This window comes from Engystomops pustulosus, chromosome 3 (assembly GCF_040894005.1).
Source record: "Engystomops pustulosus chromosome 3, aEngPut4.maternal, whole genome shotgun sequence".
In the NCBI taxonomy this organism is placed as follows: domain Eukaryota; kingdom Metazoa; phylum Chordata; class Amphibia; order Anura; family Leptodactylidae; genus Engystomops; species Engystomops pustulosus.
Window position 1 is genome coordinate 7,350,189 of NC_092413.1, and position 21,545 is coordinate 7,371,733.

General features: G+C 48.1%; 3 protein-coding genes and 1 long non-coding RNA gene across 4 annotated transcripts in view; all 4 read left to right on the top strand.

Moving 5' to 3' along the window:
- The window catches only part of LOC140120798 (uncharacterized), a 43,582-nt gene extending 36,286 nt beyond the window's left edge, over positions 1 to 7,296 (top strand). Inside the window, exons 12-15 of the mRNA XM_072139740.1 lie at positions 916 to 1,018; positions 4,405 to 4,454; positions 4,545 to 4,602; positions 5,271 to 7,296. Coding sequence (XP_071995841.1) covers positions 916 to 1,018; positions 4,405 to 4,454; positions 4,545 to 4,602; positions 5,271 to 6,427 — 1,368 coding nt within the window. The 3' untranslated portion in view covers positions 6,428 to 7,296. The remainder of the gene's footprint in view (positions 1 to 915; positions 1,019 to 4,404; positions 4,455 to 4,544; positions 4,603 to 5,270) is intronic.
- LOC140120906 (uncharacterized) lies at positions 2,796 to 4,257 on the top strand. The gene is made up of 3 exons (XR_011853995.1): positions 2,796 to 2,903; positions 3,616 to 3,769; positions 3,882 to 4,257. It is a non-coding gene; the product is annotated as an uncharacterized lncRNA (long non-coding RNA).
- A 4,179-nt stretch (positions 7,297 to 11,475) lies between the features above and the next one.
- Positions 11,476 to 12,549, top strand: LOC140120894 (gastrula zinc finger protein XlCGF53.1-like). The gene is made up of 3 exons (XM_072139929.1): positions 11,476 to 11,561; positions 11,954 to 12,061; positions 12,174 to 12,549. The coding sequence occupies exons 2-3, from the start codon at positions 11,957 to 11,959 to the stop codon at positions 12,363 to 12,365; spliced, it is 297 nt and encodes a 98-aa protein (XP_071996030.1). The 5' UTR covers positions 11,476 to 11,561; positions 11,954 to 11,956; the 3' UTR covers positions 12,366 to 12,549.
- An 89-nt stretch (positions 12,550 to 12,638) lies between these two features.
- Positions 12,639 to 16,910, top strand: LOC140120799 (uncharacterized; the record flags this gene model as incomplete). Its single annotated transcript, XM_072139741.1, has 3 exons — positions 12,639 to 12,746; positions 13,373 to 13,430; positions 15,727 to 16,910. Coding segments are annotated over 3 exons (1,257 nt in total), but the record flags the coding sequence as incomplete, so codon positions are not given.
- Between the last annotated feature and the right edge of the window lie 4,635 nt (positions 16,911 to 21,545).

The window sequence follows — 21,545 nt, forward strand, 5'->3', positions numbered from 1 at the left end:
TCGACTTTGACGGCGACACTTCAGTCCCTGTGTGTTCGATATTCTGGGAGGTGAGGAATGATTGCCGGTGTATCCGTGTGTTGGAGAATTCGAGTGCGATCAGCTCCTCCATCCTGTGGGTGGAGGAAATTTCCGCCAACCATTCCGAAATGGAGGGAGGGGAGTCTGAGCGCCATTTCCTGGGGATAACTGTCTTGGCAGCATGTAAGAGGTGTCGAGTGAGAGTTTTCTTGTATTTATCGGCCGGTATGTCAAACATAAATAAAAGTCTTCCCTCTGGGGTGTTTGGGATGAGGGCACCAGTGACGGTTTTGATGCAGGAGATAACTGTGGACCAGAAAATTACAAGTCGGGGAAGGACCACCAATGGTTGGTCATGGTGCCTCTTTCCGCACCGCCAGCAGACGTCAGGGACTTGAGGATACCATTCGTGCAGTAGTGTGGGCACTCTGTACCATCTGGAGAGGATTTTGTTTGCTGATGTCTGGTGGCGATCATGAACCTCTGAGAGAGGGAGAAGCAGCGCCTGGTGGGAATGCGGGGTTGTCCACGATTGGATATAGGGGTCCCCTCTAATCAATCAAGGAGAGATTTTGTCCTGCCCCTTTCATAATGCTTGTGAGCCATTGTGAAGCAGAGTGGGGTGGCGTCTCTAGGCGTTGTGGTCCAAGTCCATGGGAGAAGAAGTTAAGTCCTTGGTCCATGTCGCTTGTGATAATTCCATCCAAGTCTTTGAGGTTCTGCAGTGGAAAAAGTCTAGAAAGCTGGAATAGGCAGCGGACAGATAGTAGAGACGGCAATCAGGGAGGCAAATTCCCCCCATGTCTTTGGGACAAACTACAGTATGGAATTCTTGATTTTCAATGTGTTGCTTGGCTGTTCTGATTGACTTAACCACATCTGTCTCTGGAGCAGCTTCACCAGTTTCCCAGTCTTCACCAGAGCCCACCAGTCTACAGCATGGTACAACCAGGTCTTTCCACAGGCACGACTTGTCCAAGGTGCTTCCAAGGTCGAGGTACAGGATCACTAGGCAGTCACATAGTCAAGAACAGGCAGACCGTCAAGGCAGGCGGCAATGATGCGTGGTCGGGGACAGAGCAAGAGGTCAGGGCTGGCAGCGAAGGAGCAGAATCAGGAACAGGTCTGGGGGGTCAACACTTGGGAAGGAAACACTGTGGAAAGCTTCCTCATAGGCATGAAGCACTAAGATCCGACGGGGAATGCTGGGAGCCGCTGGTCTTTATAGGAACCCAGGAAGTGGGCAGCGCCAATCAGCCGCGCACTGGCCTTTTAATTCTGCAAGTGCCGACGTGCGCTGGCCAGCCAGGACGGGAGCCGGAAAGAGGTGAATTGAGTGAGTTCGGAAAGGGGCGCGGGAGAGGATCCCGGGTGTGCCTGCGATCCGAGACCTAGATCACAGGGGCACCCATGATATTGGGACTACCTATCTACTGGGGGGGCATGTGCATATGGTACGGCTCTTACGGAATAACATTTTAAAATATGTGGTGTTCATGGCTCTCTCAGCCAAAAAGGTTCCTGACCCCTGGCCTAGAGTATGAAGTTCCCTTTCTATCTCCGCAGTAGGGTTTGGGCAGAAGGACAGTACCTCCTTCCATTCTTTAAAAATATGGGTCTCTACAGAAAAAAACTTTGCCAATCAAGGCCTTGGAGACTTATAGCCACTGATGCTCCACTAGGGGATTCTGGGTAATATTCAAATAAGTTTTCCAGACCTTAAAGAGAACCCGTCATGAAAAATAGCCCCCCTAAACTAAATATATATTCATAAACTGCCATTAGAGAGCATTGCCTCTATCCCTTCACTGTCCCTCTACATGCCTGTAAACCTAAGCAATGAGGTCCTAAAGCTGTATGCAAATGACCTGTGAAATGTCCAATGAAGCATTAGCATATTCAAGCTGTCCACTCTATTCATGAGAGGGAGGCACAGCCACACCCCCAGTGCATGACTGACAGCCTGTATAATGATGTGAGGCTGTATAATGATGTGCTTCCTGGTGCTGGTGGCCACGCCCCCAGTGCTTGACTGACAGCCTGTATAATGATGTGAGGCTGTATAATGATGTGCTTCCTGGTGCTGGTGGCCCCTGCAGCCTGTGTGTGCATGTGTGTGTGTGTATAGGAGAGATACAGCAGCTCCAGACAGCCATGTTACAGCAGAACATGTCAGATTCATGTGTAGCTGATGTCTGTGTCTCTCACCTGTATATTAGGAGGATGCAGCATGTCAGCAGATGCAGCACACACACTAGCCATGCTTTACTATACATTACACATAGACATGAGCAGGGGAAGGAGAGGGGAGGAGTAACAGGGCTGACATCACTGCCTCTGACCATGTGACCAGCCTCATTTACATGATAAAGAATAGATGATTTTACAATGATTAATGTATGAAATAACTAGATAAAGGCTGGGATGGATCCTTGTGAGCTGCTCCAACAGGTAGAGGTGACAGGACTAGTGACACAGACCTGATGACAGGTGTCCTTTAAGCTTCCCTGTAAGGTCTATTTCCTCATTTCTGAGGAGAAGCTATGATTGGGGAGGTCCCGTGCCATTCACCAGGCCCCTGGATCAGTGATTACAGGCACCGTAATCCCTTCCATGACAGGAGGTGTCTATCGTAGTTCAGATCAAGTAACGAGTGTGATGTCCTCAAGGACAGCGAGCCCATTATATACCTAACTGATCACATGACTGTGACATCATCACAGGTCCTGAAGGTATTTTGATGCTAGTTGAGTCTTTTGCCTAATGGGATAAAGGACCTTTTGATGATGTCATGACCATGTGACCAGATATGTCAGTGGGAGGAGCAACTCCAGAGTTTACAGGAGAGTGCGGTGTTATGTAGGAGCAAATACTGGAGGAAGGTAATGAGGGAACCGAGGAGGAGATGGCGTGCAACAGAGGGAAGATAGCAGTGCAGGCTCGGCCAGAAAGAGGGGATATGGGTGTGCAGGCTCAGCCAGAAAGAGGGGATATGGGGGTGCAGGCTCAGTGAGAAAGAGGGGATATGGGGGTGCAGGGTGCAAGAGAAAGAGGGGATATGGGCGTGCAGGGTGCAAGAGAAAGAGGGGATATGGGGGTGCAGGCTCAGCCAGAAAGAGGGTTATGGGGGTGCAGGGTGCAAGAGAAAGAGGGGATATGGGGGTGCAGGCTCAGCAAGAAAGAGGAGATATGGGGGTGCAGGCTCAGCGAGAAAGAGGGAATATGGGGGTGCAGGGTGCAAGAGAAAGAGGGGATATGGGGGTGCAGGCTCAGCGAGAAAGAGGGGATATGGGGGTTCAGGCTCAGCGAGAAAGAGGGGATATGGGGGTTCAGGCTCAGCGAGAAAGAGGGGATATGGGGATGCAGGGTGCAAGAGAAAGAGGGGATATGGGGGTGCAGGCTCAGCGAGAAAGAGGGGATATGGGGGTTCAGGCTCAGCGAGAAAGAGGGGATATGGGGGTTCAGGCTCAGCGAGAAAGAGGGGATATGGGGATGCAGGGTGCAAGAGGGGGATATGGTGGTGCAGGCAGCGTGAGAAGAGGCTTCTGGAGGTACATTCTTGTAGATGTGATTTTGCTCTTTTTTTATCTGCAGGTTCCTCAGGTACAGGACTATCACATGTAAAATTTAATGTTGAGGAACAATGGACATTTCCATCAGCGACCCAGCAGGGATGGAGCAGGACAGAACCATGGCTGCCCGGATCCTGGACCTCACCCTAGAGATCATCTACTGGATAACTGGAGAGGTGAGAGTCTCCCAGGACACGGCTCTTATCTCTAGGAATACAACAGGGAAATGACTGGAGAGGTGAAGGATTCTTAGGATCTATGTAGTGATCAGTGTCTCCCCATACACAGGATTACACAGTAGTGAAGAAGTCGTCTGGTGAGTGTGTGACCCCCCGTGTGTCAGGAGGATGGACCCAGAGCCCCATCACCCAGCCTCCACCTCATTCACTGATACATGAGCAGAAGATCCTAGAACTTACCTCCAGGATCACTGAGCTGCTGAGCGGAGAGGTGAGCGCTGCCGGGAATGCTGGGACATGATATAATAACACAAGGGAGGGGTCCGGGGGATGACTGTGTCATTGTGTGTGTCAGGTTCCTATAAGATGTCAGGATGTGGCTGTCTATTTCTCCATGGAGGAGTGGGAGTATGTAGAAGGACACAAGGACCTGTACAAGGAGGTCATGATGGAGGACCACCAGCCCCTCACATCACCAGGTAAGAGGAGACCTTCCCTGATTGTAGAGGAGAGTCAGCGAGATTCCCCCATCATCTGCTCATCACATGTAGACAATGTATCAGTCACTGTGTTATGTCCTATAGATGGATCCAGTAGGAGAGATCCACCAGAGAGATGTCCCCGTCCTCCAGATTCCCAGGACTGGCCCGGAATAAAGCAGGAGGTCCCACCCGATCATCAGGTAGGAGAAGATGAGATTTTCTTTGAATTTTTATAGCATTGAGTTTTTATAGTAATACAGTTGTTTTCCTGTAATGTCCGATTTGTACAGGGGAGTGAGAATGGATCGACAGGTGAAATAGAAAACCCAGTATCGGAGTTATTGGATGGTAAGAACCTTTCATTAATCATGGAATAAGAGCTACTCCCGTACAAATGCATGAAAATAGATGCGGTGATAATAACATCTAGTAATAACTTCTAATGCCCCCTGTAGCATATTAATGTGTGTGCAGTGCCCCCCTAAAACTAATCGTGACAATGAATATTTTTACCGGGTTTATCAGAGTAAAGTTTTTTTTGTGCTTAAAGGAAATCTCCCATCATAATCCATCCTGATAAACCCGGGACATTACTCATAGACCCAGACACTGGAACTGTGGGAATCTTCTTATATTTCTTATCCATGGCATCCTTCCTTCTAAAATCAACTTTTAAAATTATGCTAATGAGCCATAAGGGCTCTGGGGCATTGCCAAACCCCATTTACATGCTGCACAGTAGCACCTTCACCTCTTACAGTGTGACATTCCATCAAGCAGGGAGCCACAACACGGAAGGGCTCTGGTAATGCCCTGTAGAGCCCCTCAGCATACTTTTAAAAGTTGATTTTAGAAGGGAGGAGCCATGGATAACAAAGATATGAAGAAAGATATTTGGGGGCCAGGATTCTATACTGAAAGCAGATGCCTTCATAGAGTTTGTTCAGCCCCTTCGAGTCTTCTTGGTCTCGTTCACCCATTTTGACTTTGTAAAGTTTGTCTCTTTGTTGTTACAGGCGACAAGGTGATGGGAGACTCATGTGGAGCTCCCCTTTTATCTCCCTATCATGAAGAAGAAGATAATAATTCCATACTAGATAATATTTCAATAATTCAAATCCCCCTGGTCCCTCAAAGCACAGATCTGTCCACCGGTGACCAGGAACCTCCATCTAGTCAATCACCAATGGTCGACCATACTGGACATAGGAAGGGGGAACATTTCAAACTGAGATTTGATCTTTCTATTAATGAAACTATTCATGGAGATGAGAAACCCTTGTCGTGTTCTCTGTGCTTCAAATGCTTTAAGGATAAAGCTTCTCTCGAGAGGCACCGGAAATATCACACGATGGAGAAACCATTCTCATGTTCAGAATGTGGGAGGTGTTTTGCCTATAAATCAGTCTTAATCCACCATCAGAGAACTCACACCGAGGAGAAGCCCTTTTCATGTCCCGAATGTGAGAAATGTTTTACTCAGAAAGCGACTCTTATGGATCATCTGCGAAGCCACACGGGAGAGAAACCGTTTCCGTGTTCCGAATGCGGGAAATGTTTTGGTAAGAAGTCGATTCTAATAGATCATCTTAGAATCCATAGCGGGGAGAAGCCATATTCATGTTCAGAATGTGGGAAATGCTTTGGCCAGAGATCAAATCTTGTGAATCACCAGAGAATTCACACGGGGGAGAAGCCATTTTCATGTTCTGAGTGCGGGAAATGTTTCAGACAGAAATCGGGGATTGTGAAACATCAGAGAATTCACACACCGGAAGATCCATTTATATGTTCTGAATGTGGGAAGTGTTTTAGTCGGAAATCGACTCTTTTGGAGCATCTGAGAATTCACACGGGGGAGACGCCGTTTTCTTGTCCAGAATGTGGAAGATGTTTTCGGCAGAAATCGGCGCTGATTAAACATCAGAGGGCTCACACCAGAGACGACCCGTTTATATGTTTTGAATGTGGTAAGTACTTTAGTCAGAAAGTTAGTCTTATCGAACATCAGAGAATTCACACAGGAGAGAAACCATTTTCATGTTCAGAATGTGGGAAACGTTTTAACCACAAATCAAGTCTTGCGAAACATCAAAGAATTCATAATGGTGGAACCCGAATCGGTATCCAAAATGTGGGACATGTTTCATTGACAGAGGAGAAGACATCTTGATTCTTAGTGTCTGGTGGGTAATTCGGTGCCATCTACTCATCAGTGACAAACAGAATATGTATTTCCTAAAGGTCTAGCCCAATGGTGGCCAACCTATGACTCGGGAGCCCGAGGAGGCCCTCATAGCCATCTCTGTGGGCACCCAGTCATCACCCCAGGACAGACTTTGACAGACAGAAAGAGGGGGCACCATCCTGCGACCCTGGATAGCCCTCGATGTGCTGTGTTCAGCAACACTTCCTGGGACTGCGGGAGGTCCTAGGACAGTGATGGCAAACCTTTTAGAGACCGAGTGCCCAAACTACAACAAAGACCCGCTTATTTATCGCAAAGTGCCAACACAGAAATGTAATTAGTGATTTATACTCCCTTCTCGGTCACAGTTTTCATTGATACCAGCCCCTGAGGCACCAATAAAGCAGGAAATAGTCCCAGGTAGCACTGTCACATTAATATAGCTCTGTGCACAGCAAGTCCTGGGCTGTCTGGGACTGCAGGAAGATGCCTGGAGTCCTCTCTGGTGATGGCCTGAGTGCCCACAGAAAGGGCTCCGAGTGCAACCTCCACCACCAGTGCCATAGGTTAGCCATCACGGTCCTAGGAGGTCTGGATTATCGTTACAGCTTCTGCTCCGTGGTTCTTCCTGTTCGTTACCCTGGAGTGAAGATACAAGCTGATAATCTGAATTTCCCCTCCTTTTTACTGTATTGCTGTCCTCAGGATGCCAATACGATTGAAAGCTGTGGCAGAGCAGGGAGCAAGTTGCTGATAAAATTGTGTTGCACTTTGATAAATAAGTGGGGGTTTTTTTGCTGTAGTTTGGGCACTTGGCCTATTCTGTGCCTCAAAGATTAAACACATTTATTTTTTTTTATTGTCAAATTTCCATTAAAATTATTGTATGATGGATTGTTTTTTTTGTGGAATAAGGTATATTTTTTATCGCCACCACTTTTGGATACATATATTTCACGCAGTGTAATGTAATGTAGTGAGGGAAAGCCTTGGATAGACAAGAACAGTGATCCCTAAAACTAAACCACCTTTCCAGCTGTCCCTTCCTTATTGCCCAGCCTCCCCCTAATGATAGGTGACAACTGGTCGGCAGTCCCTTTCTGCGCCAAAGTATAAACACAGAGACAAGGACTAGACAATACAAACATAGAAGAGTAGTCGACAAATACGGGTACAAACCAAGAGGACAAAGCAGTAAAGAATTAGACAGGTTAAACTGATCAGAACCTGTCAGAAAACCAAGATACAGATGTCAAAATAAACACCAGCAAACTACAAAGGCTGCATTCACACTACCGCAAGGGGGACGTATATACGGCCGATATACGTCCCCCATAGACGGCAATGGGCGCGCGGCGCCCTACGGGAGCGGTACTGCTCCGTGCCCCGTGAAAAAATAGAACATGTCCTATTTTTTCAGGGCATACGGCGCCGTGCGCCATATATCCCTATGGAGAGGGGCGGGGGTGAGCAGCGCTCTCCCCCTCCTCCTCTCCCCGCACGCTGCCGTGTGCCCGCCGTGCTACGGTACGGCGGGCACTGGTCGTGTGAATCCAGCCTAAGACTTATATCGAGCACAGAGAGAAACCTTTTATGAGATGTAGGAGTCTTAGTCCAGACTGTGACTGGACCGGTTCCCTGACATATCATCAGGAAAAGAAGATCCTGTCTATATCATCTAAATAAACTTTACAACCCAGAGCGATATCTACAGGTGATAGACAGGTGTGGTGGAAATGAAAGGAAACCTACCACCACGGATCTACCTATCAAGGTAGATCAGGTGGCAGGTTCCTCTAATCTGTAGCCCCAAATCTTAGAATCTTCAATGGCCCTTATATGCAAATGTACTAAAGAGGCTACTGGGGCGTGGAGTAGCCGGAGCTGAGGCTACACGGTGAGGCTACTCCACGCCCAGCCGGCTATTCCACCTACCAATAGATTTTCGTCCGTGAAGCCGACTTCTGCGCATGCCCCGTAACTCCGGCTTTGGGGCAGAGAGCAAAGCCGCCAACCTGCGCTCTGCGCATGCGAAGAAACCTTTGCAGACGAGTGCGCGTGGCTCCTCGTAGCTGTGCACTAAAGATGTATTGGTAGATGGATCGCAAGAGGCTACTGGGGTTTGGAGTAGCCGCGCCGTGTAGCTGAGCTCCAGCTACTCCATACCCAAGTAGCCTCTTTAGTAAATTTGCATATAAGGACCATTAAAATTTCTAAAAGATTTGGGGCACTAAAGGACTAGCGCAAATTAGAGGAACCTGCCACTGGATCTACCTTAACAGGTAGATCCAGGGTGGTAGGTTTCCTTTAAGAAAGCCAGGAAAAAGAATAAGGCCTCATTCAGACAAACGTAATGGGACCGATATCCAGCCACACTGTTTGCGGACGGATATCGGTCCCCATTGACGCCTATTGTGCCCGGTCACGGTGCGGTGAGCACATACCCCATATTTTGCTGGGTTGTGGCACCAGCCTCTTGCTTCTCTATGGAGAGGGGAGGGGAGGCGCTCTCCTGTGCACAGCTGTATCCATACGTTCGTTTGAATGAGGCCTAAAGCAGTGTTCAGTACAGAAGAACCGAATCACATTCATCAGCGCATCCTAGGTACTTTATGGACATAGGTGGGCGCTGAAGGGCACAGATCTTACAATATAATTGCAAAATGCTAAATCATATTGCGCCCTACAAACCCCCCCCCCCCCCCCCGAAACCCCCCCGGCGCCGCCATCTTGGCTTGGGTCGTCGCTCCCTGTGATGTCATCGAGAAGCAGCAATCTGTTGCCATGACAGCCTCGGGTCACACAAAAGCTGTAATGTCTTAGGCTATCTATTGTAATGTGGATTTGCACATTGTAATAGATAATGTGCAAAATACACATATACTGCCATACTGTACTATGCAGGATATATGGTGGAATCAATCAGATAACCTAGGGTTAAAGTAAAAGATTTTTTTAAAAAGTTGAAAAAAAAATAAATATATACATAGAAAAAATCCGAGAAATTCAAATCACCCCCCTTTCCCTAGAACTGATATAAATAGTAAATATCATAAACATGTGAGATATTGCCGCATCCGAAAATGTCCGATCTATCAAAATATAATAACGTTTTTCCCAGTGTTTACCGTATATACTTGAGTATAAGCCGAGACCCCTAATTTTACCACCAAAAACTGGTAAAAACCTATTGACTCGAGTATAAGCCAAGGGTGGGAAATGCATTGGTCACAGACCCCCCCCTAGTATATAGCCAGCCAGCCCCCTATAATATACAGCCTGCCCCCTGCAGAATACAGCACTGCCCCCAGTAGTATACAACCACCCCAGCCTGCCCCCAGTAGTATACAGCCTGCCCCCAGTAGTATACAGCCACCGCAGCCTGCCCCCAGTAGTATACAGCCACCCCAGCCTGCCCCAGTAGTATACAGCACTGCCCCCAGTAGTATACAGCACTGCCCCCAGTAGTATACAGCCACCGCAGCCTGCCCCCAGTAGTATACAGCCACAAGAGCCTGCCCCCAGTAGTATACAGCCACCCCAGCCTGCCCCAGTAGTATACAGCCACCCCAGCCTGCCCCAGTAGTATACAGCCACCCCAGCCTGCCCCAGTAGTATACAGCCACCCCCCAGTAGTATACAGCCAGCCTAGCTTGCCCCCAGTAGTATACAGCCTGCCCCCAGTAGTATACAGCATTCCCCCAGTAGTATACAGCTTGCCCCCAGTAGTATACAGCTTGCCCCCAGTAGTATACAGCTTGCCTCCAGTAGTATACAGCTTGCCTCCAGTAGTATACAGCTTGCCTCTAGTAGTATACAGCTTGCCCCCAGTAGTATACAGCCAGTCCCCAGTAGTATACAGCACCCCAGCCTGCCCCGTGTAGTATACAGCCCAGCCTGCCCCCAGTAGTATACAGCACCCCAGCCTGCCCCGTGTAGTATACAGCCCAGCCTGCCCCCAGTAGTATACAGCCAGTCCCCAGTAGTATACAGCCAGCCCCCAGTAGTATACAGCTTGCCTCTAGTAGTATACAGCTTGCCCCCAGTAGTATACAGCCAGTCCCCAGTAGTATACAGCACCCCAGCCTGCCCCGTGTAGTATACAGCCCAGCCTGCCCCCAGTAGTATACAGCCAGTCCCCGGTAGTATACAGCCAGCCCCCAGTAGTATACAGCTTGCCCCCAGTAGTATACAGCTTGCCCCCAGTAGTATACAGCTTGCCCCCAGTAGTATACAGCTTGCCCCCAGTAGTATATAGCCAGCCCAGAATTTAAAAAAATAATAAAACTTATATACTCACCCTCCGGTGGCCCCGATGTCCGCGCGGCTCGTCTTCTGGCTTCCCGGCTCCTCCCCATGATTGCACTGAACAAAAGAATAAAGTAGACCTGTCATTTGGGGCGCACAGTGAAAGCCGTAAAATCTAAGCTCACAAGAAAACAGTGCATATGAATTTTTTTTCACCAATTTCACGGAATATGGAATTTTTTTCCCGCTTCCCAGTACACAGCATGGAATATCACATACTGTAACTATGAAGTGCAATTTGTTACACAGAAAACAAGGCCTCGCACAGCTCTGTACATGGAAAAATAAAAAAGTTATACGTTTTTGAAGGCGAGACATGGAAATGCAAAAACAAAAAGGGGCATTGGCGTTAAGGGGTTAAATTACACTGTGTTGATTCGAAAAAATGGAAAAACCCGACACGCCTGATGCCAATTGTCCCAAAGAAGGGAAAAATTCCTCCCCGACCCTTCATATGGCGTCAGAATAACTTCCTGGATCAACAGAAACTACTAACAAATAGTTTTATCCTCATAAGATGTGATCTAATTATCAGCCTTAGATAAACGTGATGCGTAATGGACCCTCTAAAGGGCAATAAAACACCCTAAAAAGAGTCATTGTAAATATTATATTCATGACAGGACCTGTGATGAGGTCACAGTCACATGGGGAGGGGGGGGAGGAGTAAAGCAGCAGAGATTGATCAACACTTCCTGTCATGTGACCAGTGTGACATCATCAAAGGTCCTTAAACATTTTTTTCTACATTAAATCACATGACTGTGACATCACCGCAGGTCCTGTAGCCTCCTGGCAGTTACCTGTGCAGGTCAGTGATTGGACAAGGTATGTGTGACTTGTTTTGGAGATGCTCTGACCCAGATGTTGTAGAGTCTTCCTCACTATGGAAGCCTGAGAGGTCCAGAAAGGAGGGTTTTGCAAAGTTCTCAGAGACCGTTCAAGTATAGACGTGTTCAGACTTCCAGGTCTCTTCCATACTACTTCATAGTGACCGGGCAACTAAGTAACAGGGCTGCTCAATGTACAGGGGACATTTCTATAGCTTCTCCATTGTATGATACGTCTTTTATAATTCCCAGGTTGTGATATATATATATTTCTTCTCTTCATGTAAGATCTTCTTCCATGTCTCATTTTGTACTCAATCCCCTCGGTTTCTTAGGTATCCAACTTTCTATATGTAATGTTTTCTTTTGATAGATTATGGTGATTTCTATTAATGATCCACCGGGGATGGAGCAGGACAGAACCACGGCTGCCCGGATCCTGGACCTCACCCTAGAGATCATCTACTGGATAACTGGAGAGGTGAGAGTCTCCCAGGACACGGCTCTTATCTCTAGGAATACAACAGGGAAATGACTGGAGAGGTGAAGGATTCTTAGGATCTATGTAGTGATCAGTGTCTCCCCATACACAGGATTACACAGTAGTGAAGAAGTCGTCTGGTGAGTGTGTGACCCCCCGTGTGTCAGGAGGATGGACCCAGAGCCCCATCACCCAGCCTCCACCTCATTCACTGATACATGAGCAGAAGATCCTAGAACTTACCTCCAGGATCACTGAGCTGCTGAGCGGAGAGGTGAGCGCTGCCGGGAATGCTGGGACATGATATAATAACACAAGGGAGGGGTCCGGGGGATGACTGTGTCATTGTGTGTGTCAGGTTCCTATAAGATGTCAGGATGTGGCTGTCTATTTCTCCATGGAGGAGTGGGAGTATGTAGAAGGACACAAGGACCTGTACAAGGAGGTCATGATGGAGGACCACCAGCCCCTCACATCACCAGGTAAGAGGAGACCTTCCCTGATTGTAGAGGAGAGTCAGCGAGATCCCCCCATCATCTGCTCATCACATGTAGACAATGTATCAGTCACTGTGTTATGTCCTATAGATGGATCCAGTAGGAGAGATCCCCCAGAGAGATGTCCCCGTCCTCCAGATTCCCAGGACTGGCTTGAAGAAAAGCCGGAGGTCCCACCGGATCATCAGGTAGGAGAAGCTGGGATTTCTACTAATCCTTTATAGAATGATTTGTTGAAGCTTCTTAGTCGCTGTTGCCGGTAGAAGAAAATGTTTCTCTATAGAAATGGTCATTGATGGAGATGAGAGATAATTCTGTATTTGTGTCTCAATCTGAGGATTACTTCCCCTGTTCTATGGTAATAAAAAATCCACCCAGAATATTCACCAGAACATCTACATGTGTCCGATACTGTGCCTGATCATGGTGGGGGAAGTGAATCAGCACCAGGTATTGTCCGGTACCAGACCTGAACATCAGTGATGGTGTCACCAGTCTCTGCTCTTGTCTGGTGGTGCGTTGCCTAAACATCATAATTGCTGCCCCTTTATGTTGGCGGTAACATGTGACGCACATAATCACTTCCAAGGACCCATGAAAGTACAAGGCTGAGGCACCTTCTAAACATTCAGTGGAACCTGAGCTCAGATCAGGAGACCATAAAGGATAAGAGTAAGTGATCAGAGGCCGCAGAAGAGCAGCTCAAAGCTGCAGTTATCAAGGAGGCTTCTTCACCTGTTGTAATAACCTTAGGATTAGTCCTGATGATCGCAGCTCTCCGTGTCCTTATGCCTTTATTGTGGGATCTTTGCAGGAAAATCACGAAGGAACGTTGAGTGGTTTCGATAATCCCACGTCTGCATCAATAGATGGTAAGAGCCTTCAGATATCGCGCTTTACTGTACATTTCTTTATGAATTGGTTTATTTGTTGGAAGCAGAAAAATTTGGCAAGTGAACTGTAATAATATAGGTGACAGCATCTCCAAAATGGCTGCTCTTCTGGGTGTTCCTGTAGATAACATGAACACCCAAGGTATGTGGGAAGCAAAGGCTGGACGGATCCCACTGAAAATACTATTGTACAAAAATGTGTCCCCTTGTCAAAACTCCCAGATACTAATATAATATCAAATATTTCAACATGAGGCAACACACCCTTTAGCATAAGAAATTATTATGGGCTGATGTCAGGAGGATCCACGACTGCCCAACCCTCCTGATCGCTGTCCTAGAGATCGGGTGAAGTGCTGACAAAACACATTGCCAGATCTCTCAGGGAGCAGTGCTACTGCACCATTCCCTGCCATCAAGACAGACTTGTGCAGGACCTTGAATGATGTCATCGGGTCACATGACCCAGAAGCAGAGGCCGGCACTGTGCTCTGCTGCTACAGTGAGACTGAGGGGCTGTAGGTAAGCTGTGACACTGTGCATGAGAGGTGGAGGCTGCCATTACAGAGGGGACGAGTATCTGGAGGGGGATATGGAGGCTGCTAATACAGAGGGGACGAGTAGCTGGAGGGGGATATGGAGGCTGCTAATACAGAGGGGACGAGTATCTGGAGGAGGACATGGAGGCTTCTAATACAGAGGGGACGAGTATGTGGAGTTGGATATGGAGGCTGCTAATACAGAGGGGACGAGTAGCTGGAGGGGGATATGGAGGCTGCTAATACAGAGGGGAAGAGTAGCTGGAGGGGGATATGGAGGCTGCTAATACAGAGGGGACAAGTAGCTGGAGGGGGTTATGGAGGCTTCTAATACAGAGGGGAAGAGTAGCTGGAGGGGGATATGGAGGCTGCTAATACAGAGGGGACGAGTAGCTGGAGGGGGATATGGAGGCTGCTAATACAGAGGGGACAAGTAGCTGGAGGGGGTTATGGAGGCTTCTAATACAGAGGGGACAAGTAGCTGAAGGGGGATATGGAGGCTGCTAATACAGAGGGGAAGAGTAGCTGGAGGGGGACATGGAGGCTGCTAATACAGAGAGGACGAGTATCTGGAGGGGGATATGGAGGCTGCTAATACAGAGGGGAAGAGTATCTGGAGGGGGATATGGAGGCTTCTAATACAGAGGGGACAAGTAGCTGAAGGGGGATATGGAGGCTGCTAATACAGAGGGGACGAGTATCTGGAGGGGGTTATGGAGGCTTCTAATACAGAGAGGACGAGTATCTGGAGGGGGTTATGGAGGCTGCTAATACAGAGGGGAAGAGTATCTGGAGGGGGATATGGAGGCTGCTAATACAGAGGGGGCGAGAAGCTGGAGGGTAGTTGGTAGACTTTTCTATGGGGGAGATTAATCATTGCTTCTTCACCAATGTTGGCGTGGAAGCACTGATATAATAGTAATTTCTTGTGCACTGCAACAAATTGTGATTATCCTGGTGACTACACGACCTCCATGGAGGTGGAGGCGTGCAGCTGCTGGTGGAGTGGGCGTGCATGGGGTGAGCCTGTGTATGCGGCAGAGTAGCGTAGCTTTAACATAAGCCATGGTATGATAAATCTCCCCCCTACGTGTGTATATTAGTATAAATCTTCCCCTGTTTGTAAATACCCCCCCCCCCCCCCCGTATATTGATTAATTGTATAATTATCAATTGATGTCAAATATATTTTTCCTTTATTTCCAAATTTGGGGTGCGTCTTATAGTCGGATAAAAACCCCATTAGCGTATCTTCTACTGTAGAGCATTGCTCAGCCTGAAGGCTTCAAAAGCAACCTTCTTCTTTACAAAGTGCAAGTATGTGGAAGCCCTTCCAGGGGAAGAGAAAGATCCGTGTATAGAATTCACATTCTAACTTTTACTTTGTTTTTATTTTTCACCATATATTGTATCACCATAAACCAGTCCCATATCCCCATACAAACAGTGCATTGCTATTTAGGCTTTGAGGCTAAGGAAATCCTTTGTCTTTGGATTGGGGTTCACCTCGCGACGTTGTTTCCTTTCACAGCTGCAGAAAATTCAGCGCCTACAATATGGACATACAATATGACCCTGCAAAGAGGGGATTGTCTATCAACCTAAAAGGAGGAGGGGGGGGGGGTTTATCGACCCAAACCCTATAGAATTTTAGGGATTAGATTTGGTGATTTGGCTTTTATAATCATTTCTTCATCCATAGTTTTCAGTGTCCTCTGCCTCTTGTTTTACTTTAGGTGAAGATGGGACAATAGATTTCTCCATCATCAAGATTTTATCTCCTTATCATGAAGAAGAAGATGATAATCCAGTCTCTCCTGATGTCCCTCACAGCAGAGATCCATCCACTGGTGACCAGGAACCTTCATCCAGTCACTCACTGATTAGTCAGTCCAATATATCAGGAGAAGATTTGTGTAATGAGTTTAATGAGAGACCCCAGAAATATGACGCAGCGGAGAAGCCATTTTCCTGTCCGGAATGTGGCAAGAGTTTTAATCAGAAATCAAACCTTATAGGACATCTGAGAACTCACACAGGAGAGAAGCCATTTTCATGTTCGGAATGCGGGAAACGTTTCGGCAAGAAATCCAATCTATTGGAACATCTGAGAAGCCACACGGGGGAGAAGCCGTTCTCCTGTACGGAATGTCGAAAAAGCTTTAGCAACAAATCGAGCCTCGTGAGGCATCTGAGAATCCACACGGGGGAGAAGCCATTTTCGTGCTCCCAGTGTGGCAAATGTTTTACCCAAAGATCCAGTTTTCTTTATCACGTAGAAACTCACAAAGAGGCGAAGCCGTTTTCCTGTCTTGATTGCGGGAAGTCTTTCAGCAAGGAATCGTTTCTTGCCAGACATCAGAGATGTCACGACGTCGAGCAGCTGTTTTCTTGCCCCGAATGTGGGAAATGTTTCACCAAGAAATCTTACGTCATCGATCATCTGAAGCGTCACACGGGGGAGGTCGAAGAGAAGCCGTTTTCTTGTTCGGATTGCGGGAAAAGCTTTAGCAAGAAATCGAGTCTCATGGAACATCTCCGGCGGCACACGGGGGAGAAGCCATATTCATGTTCAGATTGTGAGAAATGTTTCAGCCAGAAATCAAATCTTATAAAACATGTAAGAACTCACACGGGGGAGAGGCCATACTCGTGTTTGGAATGTGGGAAACGTTTTAAACAAAAATCGGCTCTTGTTAAACATCAGAGAACTCACACGGGGGAGGGGCCCTATATCTGTTCTGAATGTGGGAAAAGCTTTGCTGAGAATTTAAGCCTTATCGAACATCTGAGAAGTCACACGGGGGAGACGCCATTTTCAAGTTAACTTTTTTTTTTCGGCTGTTAAAAAAAGTGTTTTAGTGTAGAAAATGTCGAGTGAATAAACAAAAGAGACATTTTGACCAAAGCAAAAGCAATGTCTGGTGTCATTCCCTTTCACATTAAACAGCCTCCATTTTTTAAGGTAGACTTGCATAAAGTTTTTTTGGAGGGACCTGGGGGGAGCTCGACATGGAGGTTGTTCCAGACATCTTGGAGATCTTGGCACAGTTTGCTGTGGATGTACATTTTTTCCAGCCCTTCTGTCTTCTCATGTAACCCCAGACAAACTAGATAAGGTGGAGCCCCGGACTCGCTTGTAGAACTTCTGGTTCTTTTTATCCTACACACAAATCTTAGTTTCATTCAGGGACATTTATTAGGCAGAAAACCGGTGCCGAAGCCCTGAAATATTGGGGGTCATTTACTAAGGGCCCAAAACGGGTTTTGCCGACGGGTTATTCGAAAATTTCCGATTTGCGCCGATTTTCCCTGAATTGCCCCGGGATTTTGGCGCACGCGATCGGATTGTGCCGCATCGGCGCCGGCATGCACGCGACTGAAATTGGGGGGGCGTGGCCGTACGAAAACCCGACATGCGCTTACCAGCACCCAGGATAGGACGGTGAACTTTAGTGAACTCAGAAGAACTTCAGCGCAGCAGCGACACCTGGTGGACGGCGGAGGAACTACCTTAGTGAATCCCGGCAGAACATGAATCCTCCGCAGAGAATGCGCCGCTGGATCGCGAATGGACCGGGTAAGTAAATCTGCCCCATTATTATTTATAGAGTAGCATTAATTCCCTGGTGCTGTACAATCAGTAAGGGAGTCACAGACATTACATAAAGACAAGAACAAATGCAAGTACAATACTACAGAGATCTAGAAGAAGTGGAAGGAGGACCCTGCCCGTGGGGGCTCACAATCTATGTGGGAGGGTAGGTGGAGACACGAGGTGAGGGAGCACAGCAGTTATTGTGTGCTGAAGATCCTGAACAGGAGGGTTTTCAGGTTCTGCTGGAAGGTGGGGGGACAGTCTGATACATTTTGGTTAAGAGTTCTAGACTATGGGGGAAGCGCGGGAGAAGTCCTGGAGACCCTTGTGAGAAGAGCGGATGGTAACAGTGTGAAGATGAAGGCTCTGTGAGGATCGGAGATTACCTGTGGAGCGGTATTGGCTGATGAGGTCAGAGATAGATGGAGGGGAGAGGCTTTGTAGCTCATGGTTAGTATTTTATACTGAACTCGCTGTACAATGGGGAACCAGTGGAGAGACTGTGCAGAGAGGAGAGGCAGAGGAGACAGAGGGATGAGCCGGGCAGCAGAGTTAAGGATAGATTGGAGAGGCGTTAGAAAGTTGTTTGGGAGACCACAGAGAAGGATGTTGCAGTAGTCCAAGCAGGTGATGATGGGGGATGGACCCACCAGATACAATGGATGATTGGCACAACAGTATCTCATCATGGTATCTCAGTGCAATCAGATGTCACCTGCCTATACCATAACCTCACCACCACCACCCGCTCATACCATAACCCGACTACCACCACCACCTACCCACACCATAACCCTACCACCTGCTCATACCATAACCTCACCACCACCACCCGCTCATACCATAACCCGACCACCACCACCTACCCACACCATAACCCTACCACCTGCTCATACCATAACCTCACCACCACCACCCGCTCATACCATAACCCGACTACCACCACCACCTGCTCATACCATAACCTCACCACCACCACCTGCTCATACCATAACCTCACCACCACCACCCGCTCATACCATAACCCGACTACCACCACCACCTGCTCATACCATAACCCGACTACCACCACCACCTATCCACACCACAACCACCACCTTCACATACCCTAAACTGATTGCCACCACCTGCCCATATCTTGACCCAATCAACACAACCTGCCAATACCATAACTTTCCCCCTCTACCTGCCCATATCATAGCCCCAATGTCACCAGGGGCCATTGACATCACCAAACTGCTTCCCCACACAAGGCCATACACACAGGGTCACATTTATCAGGACCAGTGCAGTCTGTTCTATGTGCAGTTTGCCTGTTGAGTGTGCAGGGGGCGCCAGATTCATCCCCCTTTATGAGCAGCCGCGACACAAAACTGGCGCAGACACTTTATAAATACATGTACAAGCAGTTTCTAAATTCTTTCTAGTGCAAAGTCGGACAGAAAACTGGAGCAGACACTTTAACAAATGAGGTTAAAGTGCCTTGTACATTGTGCCCTCTGCCTTGTACATTGTGCCCTCTGCCTTGTACATTGTGCCCTCTGCCTTGTACATTGTGCCCTCTGCCTTGTACATTGTGCCATCTGCCTTGTACATTGTGCCACCTGCCTTGTACATTGTGTCACCTGCCTTGTACATTGTGCCCTCTGCCTTGTACATTGTGCCCTCTGCCTTGTACATTGTGTCACCTGCCTTGTACATTGTGCCCTCTGCCTTGTACATTGTGCCATCTGCCTTGTACATTGTGCCATCTGCCTTGTACATTGTGCCCTCTGCCTTGTACATTGTGCCCTCTGCCTTGTACATTGTGCCACCTGCCTTGTACATTGTGCCCTCTGCCTTGTACATTGTGCCCTCTGCCTTGTACATTGTGCCACCTGCCTTGTACATTGTGCCATCTGCCTTGTACATTGTGCCCTCTGCCTTGTACATTGTGCTCTCTGCCTTGTACATTGTGTCACCTGCCTTGTACATTGTGCCATCTGCCTTGTACATTGTGCCATCTGCCTTGTACATTGTGCCCTCTGCCTTGTACATTGTGCCACCTGCCTTGTACATTGTGCCCTCTGCCTTGTACATTGTGCCCTCTGCCTTGTACATTGTGCTCTCTGTCTTGTACATTGTGCTCTCTGTCTTGTACATAGTGCCACCTGCCTTGTACATTGTGCCCTCTGCCTTGTACATTGTGCCATCTGCCTTGTACATTGTGCCCTCTGCCTTGTACATTGTGCCACCTGCCTTGTACATTGTGCCACCTGCCTTGTAGATTGTGCCATCTGCCTTGTACATTGTGTCACCTGCCTTGTACATTGTGCCACCTGCCTTGTACATTGTGCCACCTGCCTTGTACATTGTGCCATCTGCCTTGTACATTGTGCCATCTGCCTTGTACATTGTGCCATCTGCCTTGTACATTGTGCTCTCTGCCTTGTACATTGTGCTCTCTGCCTTGTACATTGTGCCTTCTGCCTTGTACATTGTGCCATCTGCCTTGTACATTGTGCCATCTGCCTTGTACATTGTGCCCTCTGCCTTGTACATTGTGCCCTCTGCCTTGTACATTGTGCCACCTGCCTTGTACATTGTGCCACCTGCCTTGTACATTGTGCCACCTGCCTTGTACATTGTGCCACCTGCCTTGTACATAGTGCCACCTGCCTTGTACATTGTGCCCTCTGCCTTGTACATTGTGCCACCTGCCTTGTACATAGTGCCACCTGCCTTGTACATTGTGCCCTCTGCCTTGTACATTGTGCCCTCTGCCTTGTACATTGTGCCATCTGCCTTGTACATTGTGTCACCTGCCTTGTACATTGTGCCACCTGCCTTGTACATTGTGCCATCTGCCTTGTACATTGTGCCACCTGCCTTGTACATTGTGCCCTCTGCCTTGTACATTGTGCCCTCTGCCTTGTACATTGTGCCATCTGCCTTGTACATTGTGCCCTCTGCCTTGTACATTGTGCCACCTGCCTTGTACATTGTGCCCTCTGCCTTGTACATTGTGCCCTCTGCCTTGTACATTGTGCCCTCTGCCTTGTACATTGTGCTCTCTGCCTTGTACATTGTGCCCTCTGCCTTGTACATTGTGCCATCTGCCTTGTACATTGTGCCATCTGCCTTGTACATTGTGCCACCTGTCTTGTACATTGTGCTCTCTGCCTTGTACATTGTGCCATCTGCCTTGTACATTGTGCCATCTGCCTTGTACATTGTGCCACCTGCCTTGTACATTGTGCCCTCTGCCTTGTACATTGTGCCACCTGCCTTGTACATTGTGCCATCTGCCTTGTACATTGTGCCCTCTGCCTTGTACATTGTGCCCTCTGCCTTGTACATTGTGCCCTCTGCCTTGTACATTGTGCTCTCTGCCTTGTACATTGTGCCACCTGCCTTGTACATTGTGCCATCTGCCTTGTACATTGTGCCATCTGCCTTGTACATTGTGCCACCTGCCTTGTACATTGTGCCCTCTGCCTTGTACATTGTGCCATCTGCCTTGTACATTGTGCCCTCTGCCTTGTACATTGTGCCCTCTGCCTTGTACATTGTGCCATCTGCCTTGTACATTGTGCCCTCTGCCTTGTACATTGTGCCCTCTGCCTTGTACATTGTGCCCTCTGCCTTGTACATTGTGCCCTCTGCCTTGTACATTGTGCCATCTGCCTTGTACATTGTGCCCTCTGCCTTGTACATTGTGCCACCTGCCTTGTACATTGTGCCATCTGCCTTGTACATTGTGCCCTCTGCCTTGTACATTGTGCCCCTTGCCTTGTACATTGTGCCACCTGCCTTGTACATTGTGCCACCTGCCTTGTACATTGTGCCCTCTGCCTTGTACATTGTGCCATCTGCCTTGTACATTGTGCCCTCTGCCTTGTACATTGTGCCCTCTGCCTTGTACATTGTGCCCTCTGCCTTGTACATTGTGCCCTCTGCCTTGTACATTGTGCCCTC

What these genes read in the sequence shown, in the direction of transcription:
- LOC140120894 (XM_072139929.1), top strand. Translation starts at nt 11,957, where the DNA reads ATGGTGATTTCTATTAATGATCCACCGGGGATGGAGCAGGACAGAACC. An exon ending in TCTACTGGATAACTGGAGAG is followed by an intron (nt 12,062 to 12,173) that starts GTGAGAGTCTCC and finishes CCCCATACACAG; the next exon opens with GATTACACAGTAGTGAAGAA.